Here is a 16,607-nt window from a genome sequence, read left to right on the forward strand (position 1 = left end):
GCACACACACAAAAACGTGCATGCACGTCGCTATATGTGCAATAATCTTGGACGCGACGTTAAACCCGATTTTACCTCAAGGTTCCATCTTAAATTAACTCTGGCTTCTCCTACTAAGGATCACGGTTGCCTAGCATTGTTTGTTTGTTTGTTTGTTGTTAAACGCCGCACTATATGACGGCGGTCTGTTATTAATCGAGTCTGGACTAGACAATCCAGTGATTGACATCATGAGAATCGATCCACGCAATTGGGATACGATGACATGCATTTCCGTGTCTCGAAAACGAATATAATCGGGGAGTTCCAAATGCCAGGCTAATATATTGTTGTGTATAAGTTATACATCCTGCACTTTCTTAGCGCCATGACATCTGCATTCAAAGGGGTGTACTATAGAGGGCATATATTTGTGTTCTATGGCGGATTTCCTTTACTAAGATCGACATTTCCGAAAATAAGATTTCAGAAAGGTGATATCTGATTGGCTCACGCAACCTTCATTTGGATTGTTCGGTCCAATTTCGCTTAGGTTTCACCAGATGCAACCTTCTATGGATGTGTCGTCAGATCTTTACGCACTAATGTATCATATTGTAGTAAAAGCTCTGATTCTAATGAGCTGGTGTATCAATACTACGGTGCCATTTTCGCCGTTGCTGGCTGCTTCGACAACATAATTTTGACATCTTGATCTGCCAGTGAGATGTGTTGCACTCGACCATTTGAAATTATTTTATTAATTGTATTTTTATTCCCATGATTATGAACAAGAATGCTTTAAGAAGATGTACCACTTAAGTTGCGGATAATAACTTCAGGTTTGTAACATTTAGCGGCGTTTTGATGTAGATTCTAACACAAAGCTGATCCCTACACTCAACCACCAAGTAATGAGATGTATATTCATGATATGTTCTAATTAGCAGCAGATTAACATTAACAGCAACAGGTAATATAGATAACATCCAGACAATGAAGCCACATGTACTGTAAGGATATATAGATTTAGAAAGTTAGTAAAAAGCTGATCGGATACTAATTTATAAAAAATCTATTGCTTCATATCAGATCTTCATTGGCAGCCGGGATGCGATTCCCTAATCACTGTTGATCAAAGGTTTGTGACTCCCAGCAAAATCTCCCTTGCCATCAATTCAGTTTGATCAGAGACCATGTGGTCCCCATCTCTACCAAACCTTCTAGAATGCCAATAAAAACCTTTAAGAGTGGTTTTATTGTAAGATTTGTTCAGATCTCATTCCTAATTCATTTTTAATCGACCACTGATTACTCTATTAAACCAATCTTTTCTTTTTAAGGACGGGTGGCCCAGTCGCCTAAGGCGCCGCAATTCTCTGTACAGAGTTGCGTCCCTTGGCCAGGCCAGAAACCTATGATTGTGGATTCGAATCCCAGTTCGACCCGATTATGTTTCTAGGTTTGTCGGCACCATACCCGTGCTCGTGGGTTTCAACGAAGTGGTAAACGACTAAGACCTGCATCACTTCGGGCTTTCCTCCCACATTAAGCTGACACGCTGAGATATAACTGGAATACTGTTAAAAGCGGCGTTAAACACAACTCACTCACTCTTTAGGACCGCATCTGCGGTAGAGTGACGTCAATTTTAGAAGCAGGCTATAATGTATAAAAAAATCTCGCGTGATCTCGCGACATGCACCTTGCAGCAGACGAGCCAAGATGGCGTCCAATTTCCACGGAAAACAACATAGCTTTAGTGATAGAAAGCTGTCAGAAGGATTGGAACACATACGATTAGCTGAGAAGTGGTAAAAAACAGTTTCCTATTTGAAGTGTAATCAAAATATATGGCTTGTGAACTATACTTGTCATATTTGTTCGATACTGAGACCGTAATTATGGACCCAAACACGGTCTTTGACATCAAGTGACATGGCACAGCAACACCCGCTCACATCATAAGACCATCATCAACTCCGCTTTTCTCACTTAGTAACAGCGACGTATGTTACTGTTATCTATTTGTTAACAACTGCTAGCTGGCTATCCCGTGTGACAATATGGTAAAATTTGTTGACATAAGAAAATCATCAACATTACTGCCAAAGAAAATATTGCTTACGGTAGATCTACACGTCATTGTATGATAGAGGTAGGGACGTAAATATTATCATGTCCCATATGTGCTAACTGGCTATTTCATTTGACGATAGTGAATTTGTTTTGGCAACAATGCAGTTTACCGGGCGCAGCCCGAGCTCTACCATCCGCTCAATTACCGCGCTATAGTGCCACCGCTGTCTCGTTATACCGTTACCGTGCCTCACGCTCTGGTGACTCTCGCTTCACGATCCAACACCCGTTTTCGGTCTTAGGGAAACTTACACAACTTTACGATCCAACACCCGTTTTTCGGTCTTAGGGAAACTTACACGTCTTTACGATCCAACACCCGTTTTCGGTCTTAGGGAAACTTACACGTCTTTACGATCCAAAACCCCTTTTCGGTCATTAGGGTCAGTGGGTTTGGGCAAGGGTTAGCCATAAATTCTTACCTTTTCAAGCGTTAATCCAGTTAATCCCATTGGTCGGTCATGTTGACATAAACAATTGCGGGTGTGGTTTCGAGAAAAGATGAATTGGAGAGCGGGCAGTGACGTCACACGCATGCGCAATTCATTGTTTACTGAATTACGCATGCATGTCAATGGGGATTCTAATGACCTGTTAAACGAGCACTGATTACATGTGATAGCGCCTGTGGTCCAGTGGTAGAGCGTAGGCTAATTAACGCATTAATTAGCAGAGCCGGTGAGCCGGCGAAGCGCGTTCGAGCCCCCACAGCGCTAATTGGATCTGAAAAAGTGCGCCCGGTAAAGTGCACTACTCCCTTTGTTTTATTGATGTTAAAGAAATTAAATTGATTTAAATTTCCCCACTTCTTATCTTCCATTTTCTGAAACCTGTGCCTAGGCGTATAAACAGCTGATAAATTAGGCTAGTCAAGTTAGTATTGAAAATGTTGAATAGCCTGTATATTTTTGTATTCTTCATTCATTAATATGTATGTAATGTTATCCAAACAAGCATATGTTCATTTGGAAAAATTAAATAATTATTTCCTATGGCTGCTTACTTTAAATGAAAATAATCCTGATTTCAGTATGAAGACATCTCTGTTCAAATGGAAGCCAGATGTGGATGGAGCAGTAGACGAATACAGGAAAGCTGGTAAATAATTCTTTGCATGTTTATTATTTAATAAATAGAACTTTCAGAATTTCATTGACATATGTTTGAGAATTTATTCAATCTTTTTTTTCAAAACATTTACCTAAGTGTTTTACTCTTCAGCAACAAGTTTTAAGAATGCCAAAGCCTATGATGAAGCCAAGGACATGTATCTGAAGACTGCTGAACTCCAACAACAAAGTGGAGCGTATCCTTAAAATGTCACAAAGTAAATAAATAAGTTAGGTCCTATATTGCTGTTGACAGTTTGAAAGGTAATATGAATCTAAATAAAACTACAAGATATCAATTATTTGCTGGTACACACATGACACATGCATGATACGTGTATCACTTCTTTTTGTCAATCATTTTCTGGTGAGAAACAGTTGACGATATTCACAATATTTAACTACAGTACTTATTTAGTAATATTTACATGCTTTACCTTAAAATTGCCTGCAAAATACGAGTAGGCACCATAATCATGCTAAAAAAAATCTCCACAATAGCTATGTATTGCTATCCAACGGTGACCATATTATGTGAAAATATGACAACTTGAACTGAGTAGCAGAGAAGATATCCAATTCTTTGAAACACAGTTTGTTAAGTCTTTGAATGGCATTTAGAAGTGATTCATATAACAGCGAGAATTTATAATGTCAACTTCCATATTATAAGGAACGCAATGTTTTGGAGTACAGTTAAAACTGTTGTGTCAAACTTTGATGTGGTGAACTTACGCTTGTCTCAATGTAAAACTAAAGCTAGGTCCCTGAGTATTCCTTCTTTATGCATCATTTTAGGTTGTGTCAAACCTCGGATAACTTGAAGTATTTATGTAGGTCCCTTCATTTTCAACACAGCAGTGTTTGACTGTATATGCATACCCCTTGACCTTCATTAGGTGAATGAAGGAGTAAGCATATACTCCAAAATGTTGTGTTCCTTATAATCATGATAATAACGAAGTTGACATCCATAAAATCTCTCTCTTACAGTTTATGTTTTCTTTTCTAAGTAAACAAAGATGTACATGTATCTTCCTTGGCCTCATTTTGAGATATAAAAAAATTGGTATGGCTAAAACTCATGAAAACAAAGGTGTATGCCGTTTTTATGTCCATAGTAATTTGAATGTGCATGATGAGAGGAGCAAAGGTAGATTATTGTCAATATCTGTTCAGAATTGTTTTTCCTTGATTCTGTCCAGAACATTTCATGCTGCCAAGTAAGTATTATTTTGTTTCCAGATAAACTAAAGGTTATTTGTTTCTACATGTGTTGTTTTCCATACCTGGTCAAATCTGGATTTATTTTACTGTTGCAGAGTTGAAGAAATCTGATTGGCATGGCTATGTGGCTTTTCTATGTGTATAAAATAGTTTTACAATAGATAGGCCTTCTTGCTGCAGTGTCATTAACTTAAAAGAAATTAGATTTCAATTATTGTATCATCTTAATGAATGTGATCTGGTGTATTATTTATCAGGTTCATGTTTAACCCTACCAGTCTGTTACTTTAGACACTAGTCTGAAGCCAGAGTCTATTAAAATTTCTTTCATTCTTTTAAGCTATGCAGATAAAAGCTCAAACATTAACATGATTTACACTAAGAAAATATTTTCTACTGAAAATAGTTTCAGGCGACAGGTTTGGGCTAGCAGTCTCAATATATTTAGGCACCCACTAACTTACCTTTAGAAGTTTTATCAACAATATATGGACTTCAGGCATATTATTATGTCATTGTCATTTGAACATTTAAATGCTATTATTCAACACAGGATGGAAACAAATAAACATGAATCACGTCAATCATGTTATTGAATTTCATTGGCCATGTTGGCAGCCACAAGGACATTTAATCCCATTCATTATGATAACAAACCTACATTATTGTTACAGGTCATTTGAACAGGCTGCCATGATCTGTAAAGAGAACAAGGAGATAGATCAGTGTCTCCACCTAATGCAGACTGCGGCGGTGATGTTCCAGGAGCACGGCACTCCTGACACAGCAGCACTCACACTGGATAAAGCTGCCAAGTAAGGATATGTTCTGTGGTAACCTCAATATTTGTTGAAGAAAGTCCAAATATCAAGTATGACATTGGCAGATCCAGAGGGGTGTGTGCAGACATCTTATGTGACAACCTACGTCAGTTCCTCCAGGTGTTTTGGTACACTTTGTGACTTTGGTAGTGTGCAGTTGAATTGTCTCCTCATATTAGGTCCAGTGGGAGCATGCGTTCAGTTGATGTAGGTCTAGCAAAAGTTGTTTCACATCCCAACCCATGTGGGGTATTTTCTATATGGTGTCTTTTTTTTCATGATCATGATATGTATGTGGATTTTGAACAAGCTTATGGTATGTTTGTGGGGATGGTTATTTTGAGGTTTAATGTGTATCACAATATTTTGCTATGGTCAAGGCCGTATCGTGACACGTATCATGAAATATTGTATAATTATAAATTTTGAATTCAGCACCAATCTGATACATTAAGGTATTAATTGAAGTTCATAGGTGGAACAAAACAAGATGCTGGTACAACCTGATGTGCCCTCTTGCGGCCCCAGATGCATGCTGCGGGGCAGAGAAGGCATTTAGCAAGAAAAAAACGTTAAAAACTCATTATTTGACATCACCCGATATATCGAGCAAGAAAAAAATGATATTATGATACATATCGTGGAAAGAATGAACCTCAATTTACAGATATGCCAATAATCATGATAATACCACACACCCTTATATGTTTGAAAGTGGTTTCAAGGTGTTTTTGTATTGCCACCTTGTTACATGTATATAATGTATTTACACCCTGTTGTTAAATGTACATGTACATCCCCTTGTTGTTACCATGGTTACATATACACATGCAACATTGTTTATGCAAACAGAATGGTGGAGATGAACCAGCCTGAGAAAGCCATTGATATCTACCTAAAGGCCTGTGATGTTGCTGAGGTTAGTCTTGACTTGGAATCATAATGGCAGTTAGGTCTAAAACTTGTCTGAATTTCAACCATGCCTTTAGTGAAGAAAGTGTGCATTTACAGAAAGGGTTTCCATTTCTGCTGAAAGATTATTTGGAGAGCATGTGGATACAAGAACATACTGAGAGATTATCACAGAATGGTAACCCAGCAATTGATTTGGAGAACTCATTTATCACATCATCAGTTTATGTACCATTATCATGATTATTAGTGATTATCATGTAAATGCATGTTTCCAGTCAGGCATGGCATTTTCGAGTTTGCTTAGATGTTGGATATTTAGAGAAAGTATGAGTAAGTCAGATGTGTCCTCTTCAGCATGTTTAGGCTAAGTTAGGGTATTTCAACATCGTCATTGTTATTCAAATGTGCAAGCTCCTTGATAATATGATGTAATGAGACATCATCAATGAAACTGTGACATATTACCCCGTTCGCATGCACACATTTACTCATGTAAGTAATTTTGCACATGTGTATCTAGACATACATGTGTATGTGTAATTTGCTATGCATTCACATGAAAATTAACTTAGATGTGTAAATAAGGTACGTACATGGTGTAAGGCACACACATTCATCAGTCTGTTCACGACTTTCAACATGAAATAGTTGTTTTCCAATTAAAGCCGATTGAGAAGAGTGTTACCTTACAGAAGTCTTTGCATGAAGCAACATGTGTTTGATTTAATCTGTAAACAAATTTTTGACTCCTAGAAACCTAACCATGCTATAGAACATGATAGAAAAAACATTATTATCTCATTTTGATTAGGAAGTCTTTTAGAACGGTTTTGTAGACGTGTGTTAAAGTCCTTTTTCTTGAATGATGTCTTTAAGGAGCTATAAGCATTGATAAGCTCAACAAGTTGTAAGCAAATGGCCAGTAGAATCAGATTGACTTCTCTGTTTTACATTACAGCTTATTTAGGTCTTTCTTGAATGAACTAAACTGAATTTATGTTTCCCCAGATTGAAGATCGACCTCGACAGTGTGCAGAATACATTGGAAAAGCTGCAAGGCTCATGATAAGGTGTAGAAGGTAGGAAACAAGGATTTTTGTGTCCATAAAAGAAGTGATAAAATGATGAAATAACTGTTTAAAGGCTGGTCAGGGAGAGCCATGGGAGGTCAGGATAACATGTTTTCATATTTGACCTGTTTTTAACCCCGAATTAACATGAGTAATCTTTGCTATTTTCTTATCAAGTGTCATATTGGTGTTAATATTTTAATACTTTTTAAATTTTTTTTTTATCATTACAAACTGTTTCAGAGTAAGGATTTACATCAGTCAATGTTAAGCATAGCCTAGTAGGGGAAAGAATAGGTCGCCAGTACCCATACTTGTACCAAGATTTGACTCAAATAAGAATTAGGTGGTTAGAGTGTGTTACCTGGCTGGATGGATGTCCTAGTACCCACATGGCAAGATTATTGCCCATCACATCAACCACTGCTTTGCCTGACTGAGACGTGACTGTTTAAAGGCAGTTGAAATAAAACTGAAATGTGGAATAAAAGCTCTCTGTCGCTCTCTGTTTAACATACATTTTTGTAATCCTCTACTTCTGCTATGCTATGTATGCAGGTATGTAGACGCAGTGAAGACAATGAAGAAAGAGATAGACTATTACACAGAGTGTGAGAACTTTGAACTGCTGAATAAGGTGATCATGGGAACAGTGTTGGTCCACCTCACTCAGGAGGACTATGTGGCTGCTGACCTCTTCTTCAAGTCTTGTCTCACGTGAGTCCAGTTGATCGATGTTCGGCCACCTTGGCATTGCTGTGTTGTATGCAAGCCCAGTACAATCTGATACTACACCTCACTGTGTTAAATTCTAAAGATACCTTCATTGGAGTTTGAAGCCGATGGACTTTCTGATCAGCCAACCAGCTTTGGGATTTCTAAATTCTTGGCACGAGTGGATGAAAAATTCAGACCAGCTTTTCAGATTTGTGTATCTTGAAAACGAACTAAAACAACCTTTCATGATTGTACATGATGAAGGCCACGCCATTATGTTGTAGTGGATGTTTTGTTCACCCTGTCTTTCTGTAGCATCTACACACAAATGGGTGTACTATTGAAGACACGTTTGTGTCCTGCGTAGGTTTTCTGTTTTTAAAATAAAACTTTACAAATCGGGGCAAATCATTTTAGAAAGCTGACATCTGATTGGCTCAAGAACCCATTCATCCTTCATTAAGATTGGGCAGTCAAAGGTCGCTTAGGGTTCACCCAACACAACCTTCTATGGTTGTGTCCTCAGATCATAACACAGAAAGGTATTGTATCAGAGTAAGAGATCCAATTCTAACAAGATTGTGTATTATGTCATTGTGTCTCATTCTGTCAGTCAGTTTGCTGCTATTTCATGGTTTTGGTTTACTTGGTTTCTGTCTGTGTGAAATTGTTTGGAAAACCTGTGTTTGACATATCAAGATGTTACAGGTTTTGAAATACTATGATGAGTCTGAAGGCATTGTAGATCATAGCTGACAGCAAAGAAAAAATCAGTTATTCAATATGTTCAATAACTTGATAAATGTTTTAGAATTTTGATGATATGAAAAATGCTTCTACTTCAACATGAATGATTTTACTTACATTTTATGTTGGAGGAAAGCATGAAGTGAATAATGCACAAAAGTGATACATATCACATGTTTAACTTTGACTTGTATCAGTGTTGTTAGCTTTTGTGACATGACACACTTGGAGCAGCATATGAATAGATGCAAATTAGAAGTCACTAGAAAAAGCGTTTTCTTCAGAATTATTTTTAAAAATGGCTTATTCCTTCGTTTAAAATACCAAATAGACTTGACCAAAGGGAATGGCTGCCAACCCACACAGAGTGAGTGAGTGGGGTTTAACACACTTTTAACAGTATTCCAGTTATATGATGATGGTGTGTCAGCTTAATGTGGAAGGAAAGCCCGAAGTGATGCGGATCTCAGACATTTACCACTTTGATGAAACCCACAAGTATGGGCATGATGGGTGAGGTGCTGACAAACCTTGAAATATAAACGGGCCAACCAGGATTTGAACCCTCAGTCATAAGTTTCAAGTGTGTACAAAGGATGCAACTCTGCACAGCCAATGGTATCGCCTCAGGCGACTGGACCACCCATGCCCTCTGAGATTTCTTAACGCATTCAACTGACAATATGACCTGTGGGGATTCTGGTCAGAATGCACCCCCAGTATTGCATGCTTGTCCTGAGAGCTGACTGATGTGGATCAGGTGGATGTAATGTGTGACTTGGCTGATGTGTGTCACTGTGCCCTGACAGTGTGAGTTGTTGTTCATGCCATCAACTTCTGGTTTCTTTGGCCAAGGCTGCTGTGATGTAGCTGGAATATTGTGGTTTTCTGTGAAACGTAACATTCTTTACTGATGGGACCTTTTTCCTCCTACAAGAACAATTATTTACAACTGTGACAAATGTTAAGAAATATGAATAACTTTAGTCATGAGTTATTGGTGTGTGTATTTTCCCAGTTTGACAACATTCGGGTGCAGTGAAGAAGCAGGAGCACTGGAGGACCTACTGACAGCCTATGACCAGGGAGATGAGGAGATGGGGAGGAGGACATTGAAACTCCCCCTCTTTAAGTACTTGGATAATGCTGTAAGTAGACATTATCACCATTTCATTAGCTGCTGAAGGAATTATATATATGATCATGACACTAGCAGCCATTTCTGTACATCATGGTACATGGCAATGCTCGAAGAAACCGTGTTTGTTTCTTTGTTACCATGGTTACAAACTCGTGAAGATCTTCAGAAAAACTTATATTGATCCCACATTTCAACTGCCTACTTATAATTTCAATGCCATTTCTAGTGATGTGTAGGCTTAATATAATAAATTGTATCAATCTGCACAAAAAGGTTCAAATATCAGTATAGTCATGTAGGGGACAGATAGCAGCTAATCTTGTTATGTCCAAGTATACCCAATGCTAGCTTACAGTTGTTGGGAGCATAATCAGGTTTAAGACAGGGGACTAATGTAAAAGAGTCCCTAATGGTTTGCTTGCTCCAAATATGAGTTGCTCTTGTACCTATTTCCTTTTCCTCCATTTTTCAGTTTGCCAAACTGGCGCGAGACCTAGTGATTCCTGGAGGAGCCGTGTCTCCAACAGGCAACTCTAGTGCTCTTCAAAGCCCGGGCCAAGAAAGTGCGGGAGAGGCTTTTCCTGATGGTCTTTGTTAGTATTAATGATTTGCAGGGTGGGTGGAATGTTTGTAAGGAGAGCTTAAAAGATTGAATGCAACTATAGGTAGAACTTATCAGCTATTTGGTTGTTTGAGGGGTCATTCTGGTCAATGTGGATCCCATTAAGTAATAACCAGTTTTTAGTTGTAACTGAGGAAGAGGAGTGTTTTAACTAACTTATGAACCGTCCAAATGCAAGAAATATCAGATAGAATTGAAAAAACCCACTGGGTTACCCATATAGGGAAACAATACAGTAGTCGATGACAGCGGTCGAGAGAAAGACCAAGTGCAGCATGGACACAACTTAAGTTATTGACATGTAAGATTGAACACCCTTTCATCACCTGCCTGGTGGCTCAGTGGGAAGGCAATGGGTTAAAATACTAAACGTTACAATATGTGAGGTTGCAGGTTCGATTCATATGATGGAATTTTCATGTAAAAACAGTTGTGACTTTTTACCTGTCAAAACACCCTGCTACACATGATTTGTCATCAAATTGCTGTAGGTGTTGTTTTGTTAACCTTTGATGAAATTACAACAATCAGCAAAAGGCTTTAACAAATTTGCAACTGGTGAAATTTACCAATCAGTGAATGCCTTTAATGAATTAATAGTCTTACCTCGGGTTTTTGAAACGTTTGGATGAAAATATAATATTTATTTTTGAGGCATTAAGGATATAGGCACAGTTTTAGACAAAATGAGCCAGGAGTATTCAACCTGGCTAATGAGGCACTAGAAGGTTAATGGTCACACTAGCATCTACTGTGGGTAGCAACTACACTATGTTATGAGGGTATTTCCTCTGAAAGTGTTTTTAACTGGTGAAGATGAAACTTGGCAGACATGTTCCCACTAACAATGTCAGCTGAAGGTGTTAAAGAGGTCCAAAAACTCAAAGAAAACCCACATAAAAGCATTATTAAGCCACTGTAGATAGGACAGGGATTTATCCGGATATCGGCCTCTGAGCAGGTCAAGATACGTGTAAAACCCTGTAGAGCATGGTAAAGTGTAACGTGGTATGAAGTGGGTATGTAAGAGGTGCTCTTCATCTATGCCTTTGCTGTGTTTAAAATATGACCTTTGCCAGTGACCGAACTTTCAATTTCTAGACAGTAACAATTTCCTATTCTTCCCATGAATTAATTAAAGATTGATCTGTATACAATGGGTATATATCAAAATGAAAGCATGATAGCTTTGCCAAAGTGTACATATTATCCCAAAATGTTTATAGGGCTTAACAATGCTTCAACTCTCTTGCTGCTAAAGTTAGCTAGAAGCTTGAAGAAATGTTTGATGGAGCAAGTCAACTCTGTCTTGTAAATCTTTGGACTTGTTCATAATCATGATGGTAGATGATTTCAATCATGTCACAGTGGAATTTGAATACCCAAACACTAAAGTTGGCTGAAAAGTGTTTGAACTGACCGACAGAGGATTCTTGGGGTCATTATGCTTTTGCAATAGTTTTGGAATAGTTATGACATGCTTACACTTTTGCAATAGTGGTACAACCTTTGCTTGACAATTGCTACAATACGTTTACCTGACCACAATAGAGATTTTATTGTATGACACAAAATGACAAAGTTAAGGGACAGACCGCTGATTATTGTTGGATATAATTTAACAAACATATCTCTTCAAACAAGATGTATTTTGGATAAAAATGAATATGATGGCCATAATTAACTTGGTTTTTCTTTCATTCTGTCTTTTCATACCATCAATAGAGTGCAGAATGGATGTTAAATATTGTTAATGTTACTTAGAGTTGATATATCTAGCCATTGGCATAAACAGTTCAATCAGTCACCACACCCCTGACCGGTATTGCTTTGACTTTTAATTCAGCAAAGATTATCTGATTTGATCTGAATGCTGGGTGTGTTATTTCTTGGAATCATTTGAGTTGCAGGCACCCATATTCCTGGATTGTTGTTCGAAATAATTCCAAAATGTTTATCTGTGAGACAAAATATGTCATCATTATGATCATTCCAAACATTCCGTCTGTGACCAGTTTAGAGACTATATTCAATCTGTACATGATGACGTGTTGCAAATCAAATTACCGGTACTATGCTTTTGTGAAGTTGCTCAAATAGAAGTGACTTGAATTGTATGAGTTGTAACACGTGAATGTAGACTTTGAGAAATAATGGTCACACTTGCAACAACCAACAGCTCTGATTGTATTAACAGAGGTGATGAAACTGGGATTACGAAACACCAGACTTTCTGATGCTCTTCTTTATTTGGTTTATTTAGAAACCTAAGATTCTGACAATAGTCATTCTTGGTTTATCCCTGTGCCAAGTATTTGGCTATGCTGTCTTCTGTCTTTCGTCAGTCTCACTAATGTTTGCACATATTAAAGATAAGAATTGTTTCGGGGACAAGCAGAATGAAAATGGGCATTGGGTACTTTCTAATGTGTATTCTTTACATAGATATGCTCAATATGCAACCATGGCCACAAGTCCCTATACCATGTATACCAAGTCGCTTAAAAACTCATGCCTAGTGAATCTTTTAGTTGGTATGTCTAATAATAGCTAACAGAACTCTACTGTCTACTGAAAGTGATGCCAGTTCAGGTTACAAGACTCAAAGGTTTTGGCAAAGAGGAAATGAATGTAATGAAGGCAGATGGGCAATACAACTGTACACATCGCTGACTGACTCACTGTTGTATGCCTGGATTCACAATGCAAGACTGAAGAAATGTTCTGTGGATTTATAGTACTGTGTCAAGTACCAGCTGGCTATTTATAAGTGTTGTTGTCAACTCTGGTTGAATATAGATGCCCGTTTCCTCTTATTGGGTTACACTAGGGCAGCATAGTCAACTGTGATATATATATATATATATAATATTACTGCTTCTAAAATAAAATATAACAGTTTGAATGTGACTTGTTCATGTGAGTGTTGTAATCCTGTTTTCTACAGATGCAATTGTTGCATCTCCAATTGATATATTGTTTAGTATGACCATGATGACAGATTGGTTCCCCATGAACCTTGAGCCAGTGAACTTGCTGTGGTTCACGAACCGTTTTAATAAACATGAATTATAACATTAACTTTGTTTATCCTTTGTGAATGTATTGCAATGGCCACTGTTTACAGTATCTGTATTGTCCGATGTGAAAACACATTTTCACATCACCCTGGAAAGAATTATAATGCAGAGTTTAAAAGTAGAGATTCTATTTGCCTTCAACTTGTTTGATGTTAAGGTGGGATAGCGACCTAGGGTCAAAGATCATGGTTTGCAAATAGCCCTTTCTTGTGTCCCCATGTAATGATGAGGCTGGAATATTGTCAACATGGCTTTAACCGGCATAAAAACATACTCACTCACATATTCATATCAGTTTCCCCAAATTGTTAACACAAGTTCCATCTCTGTTCCTTGTGTTAAGCATAGAGATACGAGCAATATTTTACATCCTGACTCATGAAAGTTAAACATAACCATCTATTGAAACGTGTCATTGATACACAAAGCTTGGGGTGTGGTCAGGTAGCCTAGTGGTTAAAACGTTCGCTCATCACGCTGAATACCCGGGTTCGATTCCCGACATGGGTACAATGTGTGAAGCCCATTTCTGGTGTCCCCTGCCGTGATATTGCTGGAATATTGCTAAAAGCGGCGTAAAACCATACTCACTCACTCACTCACTACACAAAGCTTGGACTGTAATATTCATTTTCCAGAAGATGATGATGATGCACGTAATCAGATTGAATGCATGCAATTTAAGAATTTACAAATAGTAATTGTCTGTCCACAGAGCAGAAAAAATATATATACCATACATGGTATGCAACAAGTTATGGATATTAATTATGAAGTTTGTACAAAGAATGGAAACGTGTTCGCGCTATTTCTTGGTTTCTGATACCAATTTTTCCTTTTTGAAACATGTAAAATGTATGTTCACCATTTATCAAATCTATTTATTTGTGATGTGTACATAAACATGTATTGTATATTAGCAAGTTATGGTGCAAATTTGGGTGCATTCTTCATGGATATTCTCTCTGTCGAGATAATTAGCTCACTGTTCACGCAGTGTTTGAAAATCTGACATTCTAAGAAGTCTGGAAACTATTCATGCCAGTTCCTAAAAATAATTTTATAGAAATATTACTGGTACAGGCTATTTTTCCACACTGATGCTTATGCAATTCCGGACAATCAGTTGAGGCGATTGCAAGGTAAAATGGTTTTGAACATTGTTCAAGATTATTGCACTCATAAAGAGACGAGCATGTATGTGGGTGTGGCTGCTTGTTCTAGTGGTTTTAAAGTGATAGCTCACTGAGATACCATGCCACAGTTTAAAAAAGATCCCCTACTCATACATGGTCTACTGACCTTGAGCTAACCAGTCTTTGTTTTGTACCCGGAATGCTGAACGTCGGGGCAGGGTAACAACATTACCATGTTTTAACATCTTTTGGTAGGACTTGTCCAGGGTGTCAAACCACTGACCTCCCACTCTCCAAACAGACGCTCTATCCACTACACCATGGTGGCGGTCCCCAGCTTAATTGAACTTTTAAAGTATAAATCTTGCTAAACCTTACTACAAAATGTTTTATCCCACATTTTAGCCTTATTATGAACTGTTAGACAGAGCCTGTTTTAAGAATAGCCCAGCAAGTATATAGATGGACAGCATGGTGAGTTTGAATGATGTAAATGCTGTTGTAAATTACCACTCGATTTGTGATTCCTTCATTAATGTCCATAGATAAGTAACATGTGCAATAAACTGTGAAGCTCTAGTTGATTTAATAATGTCACAATACATAGACAGCTGTGTAATATTAGATATGTCTTGTGTACACACTGTGGAACCTTGATAATCCAGACCATTCTGATGCAGGCAGATTCCATCTTAGCATCTGGGGGGCATGGGTGGCCCAGTTGTCTAAGGTGCCGCGATTCGTTGTGCAGAGTTGCGTCCCTTGGGCACGCCAGAAACCTATGATTGTGGGTTTGAATCCTGGTTCGCCCCGATTATGTTTCTAGGTTTGTCATCTCCATACCAGTGCTTGTGGATTTCACCGAAGTGGTAAACGTCTGAGACCTGCATCACTTCGGGCTTTCCTCCCACATTAAGCTGACACACCGTGATATAACTGGAATACTGTTTAAAGCGGCATTAAACCCAACTCACTCAGTCACTCTTAGCATCTGTATATGTACAGATTGTTTCTCAAGTCTATCTGCTCACTCAGCTGACTGCTTTTACAGGCATGTGATTGGCTTTTGCAGAAATCAGTTTTTGATTTGTTTAATAAGAACTACTAGCAGTATTCAAAATAATTATCATATTCCATATATTGATGACAATTATCTTTCCTTCATGAATTAATTTGGTTTGGGCCTTACCAAGTTCAAGACTTGGACTAATTTTAATTAGCTTGTTTAGTAGGGATGGGTATTGGAGGTTTGAAGTTCATCACAATATTTAACGATGCACAAGGGCGAATTGCAATGTGTATCATGATATACTGTATAATTCAAAATTTTGAATTCAGAAGCAATTTGAAACATCGGTGTATGAATTGAAGTTTATAAATGGAACAAAACAAGATACTGGTACAACATAATGTTTACTCAGTTAATAGATACGCATTGATGCACGCTTCGGGTATTTGGCAAGTGTTAACACTAAACACATGATAAAAATCGCTATTTGAAATCACCCAGTATACCGAGCATTGAAAAATGATATTGTGATACGTATCATGGTAAGAACGAAGCTCAATTTACCGATATACCACGCACCCTTATTGTATTGTGTAAGTTAGAATGTATTTGTTCATTGTATAATGATGCATTGAGCAGGTTATTCAATATAACATGGTCTGTTATAATCATGTCTTGATCAGACAAACCTGTGATTGATATGAACAGGTACTGTCAGGGTACATGGACATGTCAAACAAATCACCGAGTCTGACCATCCAATCCTTCGTCACCTCATATGACAAGCATAGTTTGTTGGAAACCCAGAATCACCCTGGAAGATCGAAGTTGATAATGTTCCAAAGTGTAAACATACACAAGGTGGTATTCCTGAAATAGTGTGGTCTGGATTCGT

At 37.9% G+C, this 16,607-nt stretch overlaps 1 protein-coding gene across 1 annotated transcript; it reads left to right on the plus strand.

The window, feature by feature from the left end:
- Positions 1-1,690: 1,690 nt before the first annotated feature.
- On the plus strand, positions 1,691-13,471 carry LOC124137953 (gamma-soluble NSF attachment protein-like). Its single transcript, XM_046504415.2, has 10 exons — positions 1,691-1,793; positions 3,149-3,216; positions 3,340-3,424; positions 4,433-4,450; positions 5,129-5,269; positions 6,128-6,194; positions 7,199-7,269; positions 7,819-7,977; positions 9,743-9,872; positions 10,338-13,471. The coding sequence occupies exons 1-10, from the start codon at positions 1,705-1,707 to the stop codon at positions 10,461-10,463; spliced, it is 954 nt and encodes a 317-aa protein (XP_046360371.2). The 5' UTR covers positions 1,691-1,704; the 3' UTR covers positions 10,464-13,471.
- The last annotated feature ends 3,136 nt before the right edge of the window (positions 13,472-16,607 follow it).

This window comes from Haliotis rufescens, unplaced genomic scaffold (genome assembly GCF_023055435.1).
Source record: "Haliotis rufescens isolate VD_foot unplaced genomic scaffold, xgHalRufe1.0.p SCAF_17, whole genome shotgun sequence".
NCBI lineage: Eukaryota > Metazoa > Mollusca > Gastropoda > Lepetellida > Haliotidae > Haliotis > Haliotis rufescens.

What these genes read in the sequence shown, in the direction of transcription:
- LOC124137953 (XM_046504415.2), top strand. Translation starts at nt 1,705, where the DNA reads ATGGCGTCCAATTTCCACGGAAAACAACATAGCTTTAGTGATAGAAAG. An exon ending in ATACGATTAGCTGAGAAGTG is followed by an intron (nt 1,794 to 3,148) that starts GTAAAAAACAGT and finishes TCCTGATTTCAG; the next exon opens with TATGAAGACATCTCTGTTCA. An exon ending in ACACTGGATAAAGCTGCCAA is followed by an intron (nt 5,270 to 6,127) that starts GTAAGGATATGT and finishes TTATGCAAACAG; the next exon opens with AATGGTGGAGATGAACCAGC.